The sequence below is a fragment of the Pleurodeles waltl genome, chromosome 2_2 (genome assembly GCF_031143425.1).
Source record: "Pleurodeles waltl isolate 20211129_DDA chromosome 2_2, aPleWal1.hap1.20221129, whole genome shotgun sequence".
Classification (NCBI taxonomy): domain Eukaryota; kingdom Metazoa; phylum Chordata; class Amphibia; order Caudata; family Salamandridae; genus Pleurodeles; species Pleurodeles waltl.
In genome coordinates this window covers 296,562,024-296,583,681 of record NC_090439.1, presented here as the reverse complement: position 1 = coordinate 296,583,681, position 21,658 = coordinate 296,562,024, and the positions used below count along the sequence as shown (strand labels likewise).

At 44.3% G+C, this 21,658-nt stretch overlaps 1 protein-coding gene across 3 annotated transcripts in view; it reads left to right on the top strand.

The window, feature by feature from the left end:
- Positions 1–21,658, top strand: part of TBC1D7 (TBC1 domain family member 7) — a 159,722-nt gene that overhangs the window by 94,842 nt on the left and 43,222 nt on the right. For all 3 annotated transcript variants that reach the window (XM_069219742.1, XM_069219740.1, XM_069219741.1), the window contains one exon: positions 11,799–11,936. In XM_069219742.1, the coding sequence (XP_069075843.1) occupies positions 11,799–11,936 (138 nt within the window). The remainder of the gene's footprint in view (positions 1–11,798; positions 11,937–21,658) is intronic.

The following is a 21,658-nucleotide window of genomic DNA, read 5'->3' as shown; positions in this document are numbered from 1 at the left end:
GAGAGCAATAGAATTACGTGAAAGCGAGGGACACAGAGGTTTACAAAGAGTTAGGTGGCATCTCGTGCCAATTTGGTGTGTGTGCGTGTGAGAAGATTGTAAAGCTTTAGAAATCCGTGGGATGCATCTGTGTGTTACCCTTAATGAAGCAGTGATCATTCGTAGGCTGAAAGCATGACAGAAGGACAAGAGGTTAGGAAGTCAAGGGACAGTGCAACTACTGTTGGGTCACTTTCCTAAACATAAGTGGAGCAGAGAAGACGAGGCTTTTGTCCTCCTTTAAATTTGTGTTGGTGGTGTTCAAGTCACAGAAGGAGGCCCAGAGCACCAAGCCTTGTACATAGAGGGGCATCGCACCAAACCATTATACTGACTGGTTGTAAGACCAGTATATTATGGGATGTAAATCTTAAATAGCTGACTAGCTTTCAGAGTTTGAGATCTTCGGATCAGTATCAGGCATCTTGTGCACTTCGCTTGGATCTTGGTGAAAAACTAGGATGGACAATGAGAATAGTAATAAGCGTGAATTAGTACATTTGAATGTATCTTGAAAATGTGCTTTTAAGGTTAGTCTTTCCTTTGCAAGCATTTCCTGCATGTTTTGTTTGTTTGCTTCCTCATCTACCTCTTGTTGCATCTCTATTATGTTTCTTACAAAATGTCCTGTTCTCCCCCTTATTCCTCGAGGTATCTCATCTTCTTCATACCACAGTATGTTTTTCGTAAAATTAGAATTTTCTTTGTGTTTTGCTTCTTGCTTTTCAAGGTTTATACAGATCTCATTAATTTTCTCATATCATTTTTTATTTTAATTTCTTATTCTTAATGTAAAGCTAATAAATTTTACCCATTGTCTTGAAATTAGCTTGTTTTCATCAAAGGCCAATGTAGATTATTCAAAGGTGGTGTGATGTCTTTTTGTTGGCAGCGCAACATGAGCCAGGGCCACGATCCTGGCCTTAACAAGATCCTTTTGTCTGCAGCCCGGTTTTGAAGGTCTTGTTTTAATTCAGCCTTCAGATAACTATGGCAAGCACTGTGTGATTTTTCTTTTTGGGAGAGTTTCTAGGGAGAGGGGAACTGGTTGCATGTCTAGTTTGTGTGTATGTGAAAAGCAATAGTAAGGTCATTATCAAAACAGCGTGCTTTTTCACCTCATAAGGAATTAAGGAACTTGTCCCGAATGCTAAACATCTCAATCCTTTCACCTGTCACCAGGACTTTTTACCATTGAGCATTCTCAAAGCCAGTGTTCATCCTTTTACTCCAGCATGGTGTAATCAGATCCTAGTATCAATCTGTTAGGGACGGATTTTTCTCTGATCTGCTTGAATGTGGTCATACCAACCCCATTCCGAGGAAAACATTGACCCCGGTTTTCTTCAGAACTATAGACCTTTGCCTAGCCTAGATTGGCTTACATTAAAAGTAAACATTTCCTTGTAAATCATCATCCTTGCTTCAGGTAACACTGTAGCAAAACTAAGCCAAACTAAAGATGTTAGATGATGTTCATCGGATATTGGATGCAGGTAAATGTTGCCTTCTCGTGCTACTCACCCTCATGGCAGCTTGACACAGTTGACAATGGTTGGATGATCACTATCTTGACACAGTGCATAGACCTTTGTGGTTCTGTGCTGAGCTCGTTCTCCTCCTTTCTGAGCAAATGATCTGAGTTGGCAAAGTTTGGGTGCCATTCCTCAGCCTCCTCTTTGATCACTTGTGGCCTATATCAAGGTTCCACCTTAGCACTCGCATTATTCATTCTGCATCTCCAACCACTGAGTTACCTATGTGAGAGTCCAGTAGTCTCCTATGTGAAGGTTGTACATTGATGACATATAACTTTCTGATGCATGATCCTCCGAAAAAATAGTTTCTTCTCCTAACCCCTAACATCGAGAACAAATTCAATCTGATCTCCTTATCAAATTGAAAGTTGTAGGCTTTACCCCTTCCTACCACCCATATTGAAATCTTTTGGTATCACACTTGATCCTTCTCTTTCAGTTTTTCCTCCCATTAATCAAATTGCAAAGCTCCCGGTTTCCACATCAAAACCCTTCCCAATTTTTTTTTTAGCGGCCTCTCATTTAAGGATTGCTGCCCATGCATCAGTTATTCAACACCAGGACATTGGCAGCATCATCTTACAGGAGTGCTACAGTATTCGCTGAACCCTTTCAAAGCATTTCTGTGTTCCACAGGCAGACATTTTCACTCGGATAGAAAGTTTGATCATAGTACTCCTATCCTTTCCAACTTGACCTTGTAGCAGGTTAAAGCAAGAGTAAAATTTGAGCTGGAAAGTTTAACATACAAATACCTGCACCTGAGCAAGACACCCCTACTCAACATTACTGGCAGACAAATAGGTACACACTAGTCCTTACGGTACCTACATTCTTAACAGTCCAAGTTGCATCCCAGTCATTTTGTAACTCGCTAGCTTTTTTGGAAAGCTCTGTCTGTGTATCTAGGGCCAAAATCTTTGCTGCTGTAATTAAGATGACAAGAAAAACATCACCCGTCTAGGTTTTATCTCAAATATATCAAATAAATCTTCATGTAACCTGTTTCTCCTATCTCACATGTCCACATTTTTTACTGCTAAATTTGTTATTGAAATGTAGAGTGTCCTTAAATTATAAATGCCCACTTTATGTGCAGCCTTTATTGATGGGGTTGTCAAATGAACCCTTGATTCATCTACGATACCCCCGACTTGTATCTTTGTTTTATCGCTGTTGAACAGCCAGCCTCTCTCCAGCCAGGCTTGACTACCTCTGACACAGGTGACCTCTTAAAGGTTGGTTTATATGATGTGTCATATCCATACATAACGTTACTGATGTTGTGATGCTCTGCCACGTCGGTCACTGGGTTATGTGGATTTTACAGAGGCTCTGCAGAAGTTTGGGATTGTGCCATTAATAGGCATAGCTGCTGAGACGATGAACCAGAGTTAGCCTGCTTGTTTTGGATTGGTCCGGATAGAAATAAACTAGACTATTCCATTGGTACTGAATGCAGCGGGGGGGTGCCCAGTTATACAAAACCTATTCTTGCCCTTTGGCATGAGCCTTTCCTGTGTTGAAAAGTGCAGTGTTGGTTCCTCTGGCAGTGCGAAATTTGGATTAAAAGTCACTTATCAGTTTGTTGGTGCCCGAGTATACAAATAGCTAGGTGGTTGCACTTTTTCTTGCCGATTATAGGAATAGCTACAATTTGTCAGGATAACAAGGCTGCTTCCAGTTTTCTAAAAATAACAGGAGTCTAATAATATCTGAATTAGCATGTGTATGCGTTTTGAGAAGATGACAAGTGCTGATTTATCAATAACTTTCCATTGCTGGTGTGTAAAGTAGGGTCAGATTATCTGATTAGGCTAAGAGCCTGGTGGCATCCTGAGGTTGTTCTGGGATAAACTGAAGCTGCAGTGTCTGTTGCTTTCACTCAGTAGCTAGGGTACCAGGTGGTGAATGGTTGACAATGAGCTCTTTGCACTCACTGAGTTAATTTTATATAGAGAGAAGACAAAGTTGGTGCAGTGTTTGGTTAAGGTCCTGTAGTTACCGAACAATTCTGTGGTGAAATTCTCCAAAACTGCATCTGAAACTGGTTCTTTTTCGCTCTGATGCATGTTGTCTTGTAGCCTGGAGAAAAGTGCTGGCAGACATTCTTGTCCGGTGGGATTGGGACTGGGATCTATTGCAGATTGTTTCAGGGCTCCACCTTTTTGCTTCACTGGGTAACCGGTAACTCATCCAGGCCCTTGTAGTTGTTGGGAACTGTCTTTCGGTGCCTGCATGTGGCTAAATGTTTTAATACTGACTTTACTTTTATTACTTTTGTCATGCAGAGTTGTCCTACATAGAATACAACAGTGACTGTCACACCAACGTACATTATCACATTTATTAACATGAAAATAATATCACACAGATAAGTCCACCTAATCACAGTATAAAGTAACTCCCACACTGCAGCAATTTCTATCATGAAATTTACCAGTTACTCTTTATTGTAAAGTACACTCTGATGAAAGAAGGATGCACTGGGTCATAATGCATGCAAGGAAAACTGACCCAAGTCCCCTTGTTGTGTAGAAAATGACAACTATAATTGGAGTGGAGTAAGCCCCTTAAACAAATTGGCCCTGGGATGGCTTTACTGGCTGCACAGTGGCACCTATGGTACTGAATAAATGTGACACTTTTGCAGTTCTACCTTTCTTTTGTTTAGTGACTTAAGTGAACATATATGTGTGGTACCACTTATACTTTTAGAATGTTGTTACTTTGCTTGCTGGCATGTCAAATCCCTATGATTCTGTAACTGTTTTTGTGCATTTGTAAATTTGCAGGCCTTGAAAAATCATAAAAATATTACTAGATTTGCAGGTCGAGTAACTTGAACAATCTACTCGCCCTAACTGTGATGTATTTGACCCGGAAACAGGTCTCAAATTATGTGATCCTGTGCAAATATTGTATTTTATAGTCACCTTTTTCTTCATTCTCACATGAGTGCACATTCATATATGCGGGTTCAGCATGTCTGCTGTAAAAAAAAGTCCTCTTTTGTTTGATTAAATACACTAAATATTTACTTAATGTATAATAAATATAGCCCACATATAGGGTACACATGATCCATGCATGAGTTGCCCCTTAGTTTACCAAAAGCTGTGCCATGAGGGCAGACATTTTTCTCAGTTTATGTTTAAACACTCACTTTTAATAAGTATATTACTAAAGCATGATGTGGTAGCGCACTGCCATTTACAGACAGTACATTTCCAAGAAATGTCCAAAAACCTTCCCACTAACTTGCAGCTTTACTGATAAAACTATATAGTGTTTTAAAAATAATCTGTGAAAATTCGGTTTCAGATTTTTTAAAAATCATTTGCACATCATTGTTTTTCATCCTATTAAAATATTATGTTCGATGGCATCTGTCGCTGTAGATACGCATGTTCTGCAATAGCTCGCCATCTGGTGTTGGGCCGGAGTGTTACAAGTTGTTTTTCTTCGAAGAAGTCTTTCGAGTCACGGGACCGAGTGACTCCTCCTTTTGTCTCCATTGCGCATGGGCGTCGACTCCATCCTCGATTGTTTTTTTTCCGCCATCGGGTTCGGACGTGTTCCTGTCGCTCCGAGTTTCGGAACAGAAAAAATAGTTAATTTCGGAAGATTTTCGTCGGTATTGTTGCGTTCGGGGTCGGCATACCTACATTCAACACCGCATCGAAGATCGAAGAGCTCCGGTGCCCTTCGGGGTAATTTTGCGATCCTCCGTCGGGGCCTGGTCGGCCCGACCGCGTGCTGAAGAACGCCGATGGAACGGACCCCGTTCCGTTTCTGCCCCAAATGCCACAATAAATACCCCTACACAGACCAACACTTGGTCTGCAACCTGTGCCTGTCACCTGAGCACAGCGAAGACACCTGCGAGGCCTGTCGTGCGTTCCGGTCCAGAAAAACACTCCGAGACCGTCGAGCCAGAAGACTTCAAATGGCGTCCGCACCGACAGCCCGACGGGAGTTCGAGGAACAGGAAGAGGAAGGTACCTTCTCGATCCAAGACTCAGACTCCGAAGGATTCGACGATACACAAACCGTGAGTAAGACGTCGAAAACCACACAAAGAAACATTTACAAGGCCCAGGGGACGCCACTGCCACCAGGCCATGGCTCCACCCATAAATTCGGTGACCGACCGTCGGCACCGAAAAAGGCCAAAACAGTGCCGAGATCGTCCGACTCCGGTCGAGACACCGGCACGCAGCCTTCTCGGGACCGAGAAAGTGCTGGAGACAAGCCTCGACACCGAGATGCCGGTGTGGACACGGCTCGACGCCGAGACAGCGGCACCGAAACAGATCGACGCCGAGAGGTTTCGGCCCCGAAAAGGAAAAAAGTCACCTCGGAGCCGAAAAAACACGCAGACACAGTTTCGACGCCGAAACAAACTGCAAGCGACCCAGCTTCAGGCTCTTATACAGAAGAGCACTCGCTAACCTCCCAAATGCAGAAGCATAGGTTTGAGGAAGAGCTACAAGCAACGGATGCGGACCATACGCAAAAGCGTATCTTCATTCAGCAGGGGACAGGAAAAATAAGCACCCTTCCCCCCATTAGGAGAAAGAGAAGGTTGGAGTTCCAGACGGAACAAGCACCACAACCAAAAGTGGTGAAAAGAGTTACACCACCACCCTCTCCTCCGCCCGTGATTAACGTTTCACCAGCACAAACGCCATCACACTCCCCAGCTCACACCACCATGAGCCAGGGTGACCAAGACCAGGACGCATGGGACCTATACGACGCCCCAGTGTCAGATAACAGCCCAGAGGCATACCCTACAAAACCATCTCCACCAGAAGACAGCACCGCGTACTCTCAGGTGGTGGCTAGAGCAGCACAATTTCACAACGTAAGCCTCCACTCAGAACAGGTCGAGGATGATTTCCTGTTCAACACACTCTCCTCCACCCACAGCTCCTACCAAAGCCTGCCTATGCTCCCTGGTATGCTCCGGCACGCAAAAGACATATTTAAGGACCCGGTCAAAAGTAGGGCAATCACACCAAGGGTGGAAAAAAAGTATAAGCCGCCTCCTACAGACCCGGCTTTCATCACAACACAGCTGCCACCAGACTCTGTTGTTGTAGGAGCAGCTAGGAAAAGGGCCAACTCTCACACATCTGGAGATGCACCACCCCCAGATAAAGAAAGCCGCAAGTTTGATGCAGCTGGTAAAAGAGTCGCAGCACAAGCTGCAAACCAGTGGCGCATCGCGAACTCCCAGGCACTACTTGCGCGCTATGACAGAGCCCACTGGGACGAGATGCAACATCTCATTGAACATCTGCCCAAAGACTTCCAAAATAGGGCAAAACAAGTGGTTGAGGAGGGACAGGCCATCTCCAACAACCAGATCCGCTCCTCCATGGACGCTGCAGATACAGCTGCACGGACAATTAATACATCTGTAACTATCAGAAGGCATGCATGGCTCCGAACGTCTGGATTTAAACCAGAGATTCAACAAGCAGTTCTCAATATGCCTTTTAATGAAAAAGAACTGTTCGGTCCAGAAGTGGACACAGCGATTGAGAAACTCAAAAAAGATACGGACACTGCCAAAGCCATGGGCGCACTCTACTCCCCGCAGAGCAGAGGGAATTACAGCTCATTCCGTAAACCGCCCTTTCGAGGGGGGTTTCGGGGTCAAAGCACACAAGCCAGCACCTCACAAGCCACACCGTCCAGTTACCAAGGACAGTATAGAGGAGGTTTTCGGGGACAATATAGAGGAGGGCAATTCCCTAGAAATAGAGGAAGATTCCAAAGCCCCAAAACCCCTACTACTAAACAGTGACTCACATGTCACTCACCCCCTCCACACAACACCAGTGGGGGGACGAATAGGTCATTATTACAGAGCATGGGAGAAAATCACTACAGACACTTGGGTTCTAGCAATTATCCAACATGGTTACTGCATAGAATTTCTACAGTTCCCTCCAAACATACCACCAAAAGCACAAAATTTAACAACACACCATTCCAATCTCCTAGAGATAGAAGTGCAGGCACTATTGCAAAAGAATGCAATCGAATTAGTGCCAAACACACAAATAAACACAGGAGTTTACTCACTGTACTTTCTGATACCAAAGAAGGACAAAACACTGAGACCAATCCTAGACCTCAGAGTAGTCAACACTTTCATCAAATCAGACCACTTCCACATGGTCACACTACAAGAAGTATTGCCATTGCTAAAGCTGCACGACTACATGGCAACTTTAGACCTCAAGGATGCTTATTTCCATATACCAATTCACCCATCGCACAGGAAATACCTAAGGTTTGTATTCAAAGGAATACATTACCAATTCAAGGTACTGCCTTTCGGATTAACAACCGCACCAAGAGTCTTTACCAAATGTCTAGCGGTAGTCGCTGCACACATCAGAAGGCAGCAAATACATGTGTTCCCATATCTAGACGACTGGCTAATCAAGGCCCATTCGTTAATAGAGTGCTCAAATCACACAAATCATATCATACAAACCCTCTTCAAACTAGGGTTCACCGTCAATTTCACAAAATCCAAGATTCGGCCACGCAAGGTACAACAATACCTGGGAGCCATAATAGACACATCAAAGGGAGTAGCCACTCCAAGTCCACAAAGAATTCAAAATTTCAACACCATCATACAACGCATGTATCCAACACAAAAGATACAAGCAAAGATGGTATTACAACTCCTAGGCATGATGTCATCATGCATAGCCATTGTCCCAAACGCAAGACTGCACATGAGGCCCTTACAACAATGCCTAGCATCACAGTGGTCTCAAGCACAGGGTCACCTTCTAGATCTGGTGTTAATAGACCGCCAAACTTACCTCTCGCTTCTGTGGTGGAACAACATAAATTTAAACAAGGGGCGGCCTTTTCAAGACCCAGTGCCACAATACGTAATAACAACAGATGCTTCCATGACAGGGTGGGGAGCACACCTCGATCAACACAGCATACAAGGACAATGGAACGTACATCAAACAAAACTGCATATCAATCACCTAGAACTTCTTGCAGTTTTTCAAGCACTAAAAGCTTTCCAACCAATAATAGTTCACAAATACATTCTCGTCAAAACAGACAACATGACAACAATGTATTATCTAAACAAGCAGGGAGGGACGCACTCCACGCAGTTAAGCATGTTAGCACAAAAAATTTGGCATTGGGCAATTCACAACCAAATTCGCCTAATTGCACAGTTTATACCAGGGATACAAAATCAACTCGCAGACAATCTCTCTCGAGATCACCAACAGGTCCACGAATGGGAAATTCACCCCCAAATACTGAACACTTATTTCAAACTCTGGGGAACACCTCAGATAGACTTGTTTGCGACAAGGGAGAACGCAAAATGCCAAAACTTCGCATCCAGATACCCACACAAACAATCCCAAGGCAATGCCCTATGGATGAACTGGTCAGGGATATTTGCTTACGCTTTTCCTCCTCTCCCTCTCCTTCCTTACCTGGTAAACAAACTCAGTCAAAGCAAACTCAAACTCATATTGATAGCACCAACTTGGGCAAGGCAACCCTGGTACACAACGCTGCTAGACCTATCAGTGGTACCCTGCATCAAATTGCCCAACAGGCCAGATCTGTTGACACAGCACAACCAAAAGATCAGACACCCAGATCCAGCATCGCTGAATCTAGCAATCTGGCTCCTGAAATCCTAGAATTCGGGCACTTACAACTTACCCAAGAATGTATGGAAGTCATAAAACAAGCAAGAAGGCCATCCACCAGGCACTGCTATGCAAGTAAATGGAAGAGGTTTGTTTGCTACTGCCATATTAATCAAATACAACCATTACACACAACTCCAGAACATGTAGTGGGTTACTTGCTTCACTTACAAAAATCTAACCTAGCTTTCTCTTCCATTAAGATTCACCTTGCAGCAATATCTGCATACCTGCAGACTACCTATTCAACTTCCCTATATAAAATACCAGTCATTAAAGCATTCATGGAGGGCCTTAGGAGAATTATACCACCAAGAACACTACCTGTTCCTTCATGGAACCTAAATGTTGTCCTAACTAGACTTATGGGTCCACCTTTTGAACCCATGCACTCCTGCGACATACAGTTCCTAACCTGGAAGGTGGCATTTCTCATCGCCATTACTTCCCTGAGAAGAGTAAGCGAGATTCAGGCGTTTACTATACAGGAACCTTTTATACAACTACACAAAAATAAAGTCGTCCTAAGGACCAATCCTAAATTTTTGCCAAAGGTTATTTCACCGTTCCATCTAAATCAAACAGTGGAACTTCCGGTGTTCTTTCCACAGCCAGATACCGTAGCTGAAAGGGCACTACATACATTAGATGTCAAAAGAGCATTAATGTATTACATTGACAGAACAAAGAACATCAGAAAGACTAAACAACTCTTTATTGCATTTCAAAAACCTCATGCAGGAAACCCAATTTCAAAACAAGGTATAGCCAGATGGATAGTTAAATGCATCCAAATCTGCTACCTTAAAGCTAAACGACAGCTGCCCATTACACCAAGGGCACACTCAACCAGAAAAAAAGGTGCTACCATGGCCTTTCTAGGAAACATCCCAATGCAAGAAATATGTAAGGCAGCCACATGGTCTACGCCTCACACATTCACCAAGCACTACTGTGTAGACGTGTTATCCGCACAACAAGCCACAGTAGGTCAAGCTGTATTAAGGACATTATTTCAGACTACTTCCACTCCTACAGGCTGATCCACCGCTTTTGGGGAAATAACTGCTTACTAGTCTATTGCAGAACATGCGTATCTACAGCGACAGATGCCATCGAACTGAAAATGTCACTTACCCAGTGTACATCTGTTCGTGGCATCAGTCGCAGTAGATTCGCATGTGCCCACCCGCCTCCCCGGGAGCCTGTAGCAGTTTGGAAGTTACCTTCAATTATTTATATATGTATCATCTCAACCTTAAATAAGTGCATACTTAGTCACTCCATTGCATGGGCACTATTACTACAATTCAACTCCTACCTCACCCTCTGCGGGGAAAAACAATCGAGGATGGAGTCGACGCCCATGCGCAATGGAGACAAAAGGAGGAGTCACTCGGTCCCGTGACTCGAAAGACTTCTTCGAAGAAAAACAACTTGTAACACTCCGGCCCAACACCAGATGGCGAGCTATTGCAGAACATGCGAATCTACTGCGACTGATGCCACGAACAGATGTACACTGGGTAAGTGACATTTTCATTCATCGCACAAGTTCAAAAAATGGTCTTTCACAGCTACTGAAATATATTTTTCAATGTTTGGAATTTTGACTTCGTTTTATAAATGTGTGTTAGGAAAGATCCGATACCCACAGCCTTTCATTTCACACAGGTCAGGCAGTTCACCTTACAAAATCCTGGAACTCTGCATTCACAAGGATAAGTATTTCCATTACAAGAAGACAAACTGACTTTTGATCTCTGTCTCTGAACACAGAGCAAATGTGACAAGAATAATATTAGAGGTATCCTAATTGCTAATTCAGTTTCTGTCTGAACAGAACACCTGTTCTTTGTCCAGAAGGGGCGAGTAGTTTCTTTATTCCTCTTAACAGAAAGAATACAAATGGCAATAAATGTCAAAACTTAAGTTCACTTAAGGAACTAATCAGTACAGCTGTCACCCCATATGTCTTGATCATGTCTTTGGGGATCACGTACCAGGAGCTTGAGTAGCACAGGGTGAATTTGCATATCCTACAAAAAACAGGCCTCACAGTTGTGCGTCTGTCTTTCCTCAACTGCATTACATTGATTGATTAGTATATTAACCAGGACTTGTACCTCAACTTGGCTCTAGAGCCCAAATTGTCTAGCCCTGAACATAGAATAGCATAGCTGCCCAGACAACACATTGACTGTGTCCAAAAGCTCAATTTGCCAATCTAGTGGTCATCACTGCAATAGAAGCAGTGTAATGACATACACCCGTTTCATGACTTGTAGGCAAATTTGTACCCTATGATAGACAGACCACATTCTTCAATATCTGTACCAAAGCACTTGTTCAGTAAGCATTACTTCATCATGTGTACCAAAGCTCATGTTCAGAGAGAGAGAGAGAGGAAGGGAGAGATCGGTAGATATCTCTCTCTAACGTAACATTTATGAGTAGTTTTACAGACTGCTCATGAACAGTGTTGATGTTTCAGGACCCAAAAGATGAGCAATTTCTGGACATCGCAGGGGCTATGGAAGAGATGGTGGATGATGATGTCGACTGCTACTGGCTTGTCCGAAGTTTTGTAAACCTACTAAACACAAAGTATAAAGATTCACTGCCACAGCTGGTGAGTACTTTTGGTAATTTATTGTATTGGGGTGAATTACTCAGACAGTGTCTAATGTGAATGTACTTTTCTGCCAGAAAAGCACTGCTGAAATAAAATGTTGTTTGTAGCCTGTATATCAGATTTTTACTATAGGGGGGTACTCGTGCTGACAATGGTGGGTACTGGCCATGAGCATACTTGCTGGGGTTACAGAGGCCAGGAGGGTGGTTGTGTGTTAGAGGACTCAACACGTGCCTTTGGCCTTACTATTAGTATAGCTTTAGTGCAGTTTCTGGCTCCATTCATTAGTTGGTGGTTTTCACACTGATGGTCTGGGACAGTCGTTACTACACAGAGAAAGTAGTGTGATTGTTCTACATCATGGATGCTATAGCATTACCAGGATACCATGGAGCCCTAATTTCTGGTACATCAAGAGTGCTAATTGAGTCAGGTTCTTCTGATTCCATATTCAAGTTCATTTTTTGACACTGTCATAGGTAATTCTTTTATCTTTTGGAATTTTGTCCTAGTGTGTATGTTTTAAGGCTCTGATACAAATGCCTACTGGTATTCGCACTTTGTAATAGAACTCTTACTTGACCTGTGAATGGTTTTAAAGATTAGTGTCCTAATTCTCTTGGTCATCCAGAGTTTGTTGACGGCTCCTGTAGTGATCACCCCAAAGTGGGTCAGCGATTATTTTGAAGACATCATGATGAGGATTATGAACTCTGTTCTTAAATGGCAAAAATACCACAAATCACGCATGTGATGTAGTGTAGTAATCAACATTAGCTGCCCTGATCTTTGTTAAAAAAAAGTCTGTGTTCACATCAACTGTAGTCTTAAAATGTACCTATCTGTGAATTACAGAACCAGTTGATAAGGGGATTCCCCCAGCAACTTAAATATAGTGTGAACCACCAAGCACAGGCAAGAAACAAATATATATAGTACATTGCAAACAGACTTTTAATGGGAATCACATGGTTTTGTGAAACAAAGGGAGAACACGAATGCCTCATACAGTGATCATGAAAAAAGAAGACAACTACTTTCAAGAATGTAAACTTTCTTATGCTGAAAAAGAGGCTCTAAGTGACACAGACAGGCATTCCCTTTAGGCACAGTTAGCATGAGTAACAAGAACATGTCTGCAGCAGTTGCACTAACCCCAAGGCAATGGTTTATGTTAACATCGGATACACTAGACTTTCAGTACTGATAAAGTTGTTCTGAAGCCTCCAACTTAGGAGACTTTGGTCAGGAAATAATAAAAACACTACTGGGGTATTCTGTGGGTTTGAACCTCTCCATAAGGTACAGCTAGTTGAGGCACTTTTCAGGCTAGATATGTTTCTTGCTCTCCTGAGGTTTTTGAGCTTTGGTATACATGAATTTGTAGGGCCCTGGTCTAGCTACCTCCTATGATAGAAGTTGCTTTGCTCTGATTTCTGACCCTCTGGTACTCAAGAAGGTATTTCAAGCCAAAGCCACATCTTATAATCACAAGGAACACCAAGGGTAGTTTCTGTGACTATTGCCTTTCTATAAAGCTGCTTGACAAGCACCTTAAGAGAATTAGAAAGAAGGTGTAGCAAAGAGTTCAGGAAGATAAATCAGTGTTGAGCCCACACCTGGCTGTGCTGACTTGGACACAGCTATAGGATGAGGTTCTTGATTGTCTTGGTTTTACAGAGTACATACCTAATAGACAGCACCAGAGACATCTTTGACATTATGCTTAGCTTTGTCAAGGAAAAGGGGTATCAAGGTGGGGAGGTGTATTAGAACATTGTCAACTCAACATAAAGATCCCACAACTAATGCTCCTGACACAGCAGTAACTTCTCACTGTCCTTCTTGCACATGATCATGCCTGGACATAGTGTTGTTGAGTAGTATAGAACAGAGTTGAGTGGCATAAAGAGTGTTGTGTGGATTAGAGTGGAAAATGGTGCTGTAGAATGGTATAGATTGTGGTAGAGTGGAGTTGCATAGAGTGCAGTCGTGAAGTAGAGTGAAATGGCAAAGAGTGGAGTAGAGTGATGTGGCATGGAGTGTCTGGAATGGTGTAGAGTGGCATGTAGTGCAGTGGAGTAGTGTGTCATAGAATAGAGTGAGGTAAAGTGTCATAGAGTGGCGTAGATGGAGTTGCATAGAGCATTGTAGCCTGAAGTAGTGTTGCAGAGTGGTATAGAGTGGAGTAGAGAGTCATAGAGTGAAGTGGCCTAGAGTTAAGTGGTGTAAAGTACAGTGGTGCAGAGTAGATTGGCATAGAGTACAGTGGCTTAAAGTGCAATGGTTTTGAGTAAAGTCATATTGCGCACATTGGCCTAGAGTGCAGTAGCATATAGAATTTAGTGTGGCATAGTGCAGTGGTGCAGAGTAGAGTGAGGAGGTGCAGCGTAGATTGCAATGGCGTAGAGTGCAGTGGCCTAGAGTAGATTGTTTCAGAGTAAATTGAAGTAGTACAGGTTAAAGTGAAGTGATGCAGGATAGAGTGCACTGATGTGGAGGGCCGTGGTGCAGAATAGGTACAGTGGCGTAGACTGTAGTGGTGTAGAGTGCATTGACATAGAAATGAGTGATGCAGAGTAAAGTGGAGTGGCATAGAGTGCAGTGGTGCAGGGTACCGTAGAGTTCAGTGACAGAGAGTGCATTCTTGCAGAGTAGAGTGTGCAGTGGTTTGGAGTGAATTTGGGTAGCCTGCAGTGACGAAGTGTTGCAGAGAAGAGTGCTGTAGAGAGCAGTGGCATACAGTACAGAGGTACATAGTAGAATAGAGTGGCATGAATTGCAGTGATGTAGAGTGAATTGGTGAAGAGTGGCATAGCGTGCAGTGGCGTAAAGAGTTGTAGAGTCTAGTAACATAGACCGTATTGGTGCAGAGTAGTTGGCATAGAGTGCAGTGGCGTAGGGTGCATTGGTTTTGATTAAAGTGGTGTAGTGTAAATTGGAACAGAGCAAGACATTTTTTTCAGTATGTCCTAGATAATAGAGTTTCCTCGTGGGACTGTACCTGTTGCACAAATAGAAATCTTGACACATAAGTGTGTGTGCAAAAGGTAGAAACGGGAGAAAGAGACGGCTGCTAAAGTGTTACAAAATAATACTGGTGAGAGTTTGTTGTTGTTTAGAAAGAACACATTGGGGTATGTTAGAGGTGATAATTCAAGTAGGTCAGATGTAATTTAATGAAAAAGTGCTCAGTGGCAGAGGTAGTGTGTCCTGAGTTGTAGTGGTATTCAATAAATATGGAGCTGTATTTTATTGCAGAACAGCAAATTATTATTGTATATTGATCTTATTTTTGACATTAGGTGTTACTGCATGCAGTTCATAGAATGTAATTAAGGTGCACTAAATAATGTTGCATAGGCTGGGGCTTGAAAAGTAATAAAAAACAAGATGAATTTAATTAGTGAAAAAGCATACATTTTTAATTGTTGTCCATTGTGGAAGGGCATGAAGGAGGCAGTGTAGTTGTTGTTGACCTGTGGGTGGGTGGAGGAGAAATTCTCAGAGTGGCTCTAAGACTGTGATATCTGTTTGTTTACAAGTGGCAGAAACATTAATGTTACAACTTGCTCAGTTGTGCATAAAAGCACAAAGGACTTAAATTACCATCATGGAGCCAGTGGACTTGCTGCCTGAATGGAAGTTAGGACTTTGTAAAAGCATTGGGGAGTGGAGAGGTATGAGGTGAGTCTAGGGACTGAAGAGGAATATGTAGATGGGAGAAATGAAGCTGTGGTTTATGCTCCTTGTGTTTGTGTTGGGCATGGTGCCACTGTACCTGCTGCACAAACGTAATGTCCGGTCTGGTAATTGAAGTTCAGAGTGACTGATAAAGAAAGCAGTGTATTGTTTTGGGTGTGTGCCCGAAGAAGAGTAATACATTGTGGTGTTAGTAAACAATAGTCATACTTTGTATTTTAACATGAAGCTCAGGCCAAAATGTATATCCGGGCAGTGGGTGGTATCTTCTAGTGCAAGTAAAGAATGTGTGTTATTTCTGTCTGTTTAAAATTTAAACTGAAACATTAGCATAGGTTTAATGTTTTTGTGTGTTCTTATTGTCCTGATGTCATTGTACTTGCTGTTCGAAAATAAAGTAAGCTCCTGGAAGTGAGTGTTCCAAAGTATAGGGAAGGAAGAGGGGATTTGAGGTGCTTAGAAGAGCAGTGATGGGGTGTTGTTTGTGAAGAACAACTTTGCCTTTTTGCCTATGCTGAACTTGACACCGGGACACCTTTAGCAGCGCCTGCTCTGTTGTCTGCTTTCATTCTAAGCAGCAACATGCGGGCAAAGGGGGGCTTTTAAAATGTATTTTCACCTCCAGCTTGGCCAAAGATAAATGCTGACGTTTAGGGGCCATCAGATATCCTTTTGTTCCAAACGATCCTGGCTGGGTCTGTCTGGAGGCTCACGCTTAGATGCAAATGGAAAGAAGGGCAAGGAAAAGCTCACAGCTAGCTAGCACTTCACATGTGCTGAAGAGAGGCATGCTTTTGTTCAGTCCCTGTTCATAAAAGAAATGCATGCACCGTAAGAATGTCAGATACGTTGGTCTGTCCCAGTATTTGCACAAATAAAGTAAATACCACTATTTTATATTTTTCTTATTGCTACTCTTCCCAGTGCAGGGTGTCAGAGCGCTTTACATAACATACATATTGTACATCGACAATAAATCATGCAAGTATGTGAATCAGTGTTCAAGATGTTTGTTGCATAAAACAGTGAGAGTTCCAAGGTATAGGAGTCGCATGTCATAAAATTCGGTCTTCCACATGTCACTTGATGTGCTATTTAAGGGTTATTTTACAGCCTCGTAAATGGAGAATAAGAAGGGCACCATCGGGCTTCATGGGGAGGGTAATCTGCATGCCTCTTTCCTGTAAAACTCTCACTTTGAAGTCAGTGAAAGCAATCAGCAAGCTCCCTCGGAAGACTCAGTTTGACATTTGACCTTTGACTTTAAATGCACAGCAAATGTGACAAGATAAGAACACGATTTAAAGGTCTGATTACAGAAAGTGAGTTTGGGGAAGAATACGGTAATTAAAGGTTTATGCAATAAGAGGAATGACCTCAAGCTGGTCAGCCTAAAGCAAATAAAGCCAGCAAATAGAAAGCTGGAAAAAGTGAGTTACAAAGCCAATACTAAGCAGCAGACAGAATGCGTTCCTAGGTCAACATTTCTAAATGTCCCCAAAATGTCTTTAGCAAACCAGACAGTGCAGCTGTCTGGTGGGCTGCGACCTAATAAGAAATTGCAAATCATCAGCAAGCCCAAACAAATTTCTGTTTGTGAAGACCTGTAGGACTTTGTGAAGTTTTGCTGCTGTAATTCTTAAACGTCTTGAAAACTTAATGTAAAAGCCTTTTGGAAAAAGTGTCTCTATTTATGTAAGAACTTAGACTTTGGTTGAATTGTAGAGGCAGTATTTTATAAAATGCAAGCTTTGGCTGTACTTTTACATTGTTAATGCCAGTTGTGAGAGGGGAAAACTATAATTTTATTGTTGACTTGGAAACGTATGTTTTGTCTTGCCCTTTTCACCAAAACTATTCACAATTAAGAATAAATTAGGTTTTATGTATGAAAAGCAATGACTGAACTTGCATCTGAATTACTCGCAACAGGTGTCCTTTAATACAGTAACTATTCAATACAGGGCCCACTTTATTGTAGTTGTGGGTGTTATAGTAATTTCCTCTACTTCATTGAAGGCAGTAAACTGAAATACAACTTATTGTAACAGCCAGAACTGAAACATTCCTCCCAGTCAGTGGGCCAGCACCTTTTGATTTAAGAACCTCCTGATCTTAATTGTGCTACTCCATGTTACCTGCAATTACGTAACAAGCAGTGGAGGAGAGAGGTATCGAGTGGGAAAATGAATGTCCAGTGTCTCATTAAATTGAGACATTTCCTCAGAACTAGCTTGAATTTCAGTAGCATAGGTCCAGATATGGAAACTAAATTTCTTCATTTTCAAGAGTACATTAAACAATTCAAAGGCATGTAAAATACATTTGAAGTACATTATCAATCTGCCAGCCCCGGCTGCTTGACAGAAGTCCTCTGAAAAGAATAGGAGTTAAAAGCTGCGGCTCTTTGGAGGAATAAGCACCAAACTGAAATATCAATGGCAGCTAAACAAGTTGTGACATAATACTTCTAATATAGCACACTCTGTGTGTAAACCATCTTTCGATGCTGATCTGACAGTTGCCTACAATTGTCATGATAGAGCATTAGAGATGGTGCTGTTTAAAGAAGCTTTGAAATGGGGGCGTGGCCAAGGAACATGGCCGATGGGACGCGCTTCTAGTACGCTCCTGTCCCCGGCGAAATCCTCCCGCAATCCTGGAACCTGTTTTCGTGGTCCGGTGATGCAGAGGCGGCGGCGCTTGCACCGTCCTGCCGGGCTGCGCTGGAACTGTGTGGGCCGCATGACTCTCTCCCTTTGCTGGGAGTACGCAGAGTGGTCGTGGGGGGGCTGGAGTGATGTGGACACCCCCGAGTACACAAGAGGCTGCCATCCGCAGCCTGTATAGGAGGGGTCGGTGGACCCGTGGCTGAGAGCGACCTATCTGTGGTGACGGCGACGTGAGGATCGAGCCCGGGACAAGGGGCCTGCTTTCTGGGCTTGCTTCCCGGCTGGCCTGTGGGCAGAGAGGCTTGTTGTGCTGCTGAGCCTGTTGGACTTGTGTGGGTGTGGTCTCGGGGGACAGCCCTCCGAGCTGGGAGGTGTGCCGCTGTATCCCCCCTGAGGCCCTGGAGTGACGGGCTGCCATCCTGGGTATTTGGGCATGTGGAACCGCGCTGATGGGTGGCGAGCGTCGCAGTGAAGGCTCCAGGAGGTATTCCTAGACATTTTAGTAGAGGTGTTTTGGCGTCTCTGTTTCTTCACTATCCATGGCTTTCGCTGTGCTATGGTCACTATACTGACCTTGTTGGTGAATGTTACCTGTTTGCCTCGCAACAGCTGGAGAGACTAGCGGCCATTTGATCTTCCTGCTTGGCTGGACACTGAACTTTCAAGAAGTGGAGTGCTGCGAATACTGTTTTTGTGGTGCCTCGTTGTCAGGACTCTGCGAAGGGGTCTGCTACGGAATCCTTTGTGGAGAACTGGATCAAGGACATGTTGCAGCCAGCTGGGCTATCTAGAGTTTTTGTGGTGGATAGTGCCCATCGGGCCCTTTTGCGCCTCCGCGGCCTAGTGCCCTGTCTACGCTTGCTTAAATACAAGGACCAGGACTGTGTTCTGCGCACTGCACGGGAGTCGGATAAGGTGTTGTACGAGAACGGCAAGATCTCAATTTATCCTGATTACTAATAAGGTGCATAACTCTTGTAAAGGATTCATGGAGGTCAAAGCGAAGCTCCAAGCCATGAACATCAGATACATGCTCCTGTATCCAGCACGTTTGAAGGTCTTGTCGGGTGGCAAATCACACTTTTTTGAGCGCCCTGAGAAGGGGTGGTGTTGGTTGGAGATGTGGGACAAGGTGGCCCCTGGAAGACCGGAGATGTCTGTAGGCATCGCCCGACGGGCCTCTGGCTCGGAAAGCCCAGACTGGAAAACACATGGTTCTGGGCGGCTTGCAGAGTCTAACCACAGGGTTGAGATACAGCGAGATGGAACAATGGCGGTGGTGCCTGCTGACTTGGATGGGGGCACAGCTTCAGAGCAGAACTTGGAGGCGGGCGGGTATGCCGAGATGACCTGACTGTTAGTCTTGCTGTTTGTTGTCGGTCCTGAAGAGGTGATGCAAGACTGGGTGGGGGATGGCCCTCCGGGGCGCTATTGGTGCTTTGGTTCTCAGGTTCAGGGGGGTTCTGGGTGTTTTGTGTTCTGATGCCGGGGGGTGTGGTCACTCCACAGCAGTGGTAGGCCATTTGTTGTGTAGGGTGGGGTTTAGGCTGCGGTCCCGGCAGCATTTATGGACTGGACTTACAGTATGGTCTGTTTTGGTTGTTTTACTGTATTTCTGGGGTGGGTTGGGGGTGGTGGGAGGGTATGTTCATATTTACAGTTTATTCAACGGTGCGGGTATTGGAGCGGGGTGTGCAGGCTGTCCTTCTCTGTTTCGGCATGGGGGGGTAGCGCACAGTGGGTGTGTCCTCTAGGTGGGGGCATCATTTTCTACTGCCATGGGTCTTATTAATATGCTGACTTGGAATGTCCAGGGCTTGAAAAGTTATACAAAACGCTATAGGGTGCACTCATTCCTTCGTAGGCACAAGGTTCATATTGCTTGTCTTCAGGAGACTCACATGACGGACTAGGAAGCGCTTAAATAGGCTAAGAAGTGGCGGGGACAGATGTTTTCATCCTCCTTTTCTTCCTATGCATGGATGATATCTGTGTGGGTGGCCCCGGGGTTCCCATGTGTACAGTGAGGTGGATGTGGAGGGCCACTATGTTCTGGTGGAGGGCATGTTGGATGGTCTACCCATTGTGATCCTTGATATATATCCTCCCAACACGGATGATTCCTCCTTCTAATCCAGAATACCTGACATCTAAGCCCTTGGTCTGGGCGGGGGGCTAATGGGGAGTTGGATCACCACATGTGATGGTGCACTTGGGTCTCTGTGACGGTTGGAGGGAACTGCACCCTGACGGTAAGGAATATATATGTCATTCTAGAACACATGATACTTATTCTCGACTGGACAGGTTTCTGTTGGGTGGCTTCGACAGTTCGCAGGTCCTGGATGTTATTGATTTGGGTCAGTTCTTGTCAGATCACGCGCCAGTTCGGCTCCAGTTCCAGTGGGGAGAGACAGCCCCACGTGCCGCTCGAGGTTGGCGTATGGATTCGGACTCGTAGATTGATCAGGGATGTCGGGAACGAGGAGGTGCTTCCATAAAACAGTATCTGGACTTAATTGGAACACGACTGCGTCTCGCAGGCTTGGAATGGGAGGCTATGAAGGCAGTCATTCGGGGAGAGTGCATAAGCATGGTGGGAGGGGGTGCACAGACAGTTGGAGCAAGATCTTACGGCCTTAGAGGTGACATTGGGGGAGGTACAACGGCGGCCGCCCGAATTGAGTACGGCTAAGCGGGAGGAGCTCAGGTTGCACAAAGAGGTGAATGCATGTTGGGACACACTAAGCAGAACAACTTTGAGAGGATATAGGCAGCGGTTGCATCGAAAAGGCAACAAATCAGGCAAACTCCTAGCGTGGATCCTGAAATGGGAGGTGAAGGCTCTGCCAATACTGGGTGTAAGGAATACCAAGGGTGTACTCCTCACGGGGACATTCTACGGAAATTGGCATCCCACTTTCAAAGGGTATCTAGGGCTGGCACTGTATAATCGGAAGGGGGTATGGAGCAGTTTCTGCTGCAGTTGCGGTTGCCGGGGCTGGACCCGGACAGTAGGGATGCGCTTGAACTCCTGATCACTGTTGAGGACGTGGGAGAGGCAGTGACGTCATTGGCAAAATCCAAATCCCCTGGTAGTGACGATTTTCCTGTGGAGCTGTATCAAGCTCTTTCCTCCCCACTTAGGTAGAGACTGCTGGAAGTTTTTGAGGAGGCGCGGGCGTGGTAAGTTATCAGACACCATGCAACAAGGTATAGTGTGTTTGTTGCTCAAGCCGGGGGCGGATGCTGCGGACCCCTCTTTGTATCGACCGCTAACCATATTGAACAGCGATGTCAAGATACTCTGTAAGATTTTGGCCGCTCGGCTCAGAGGAGTGATTC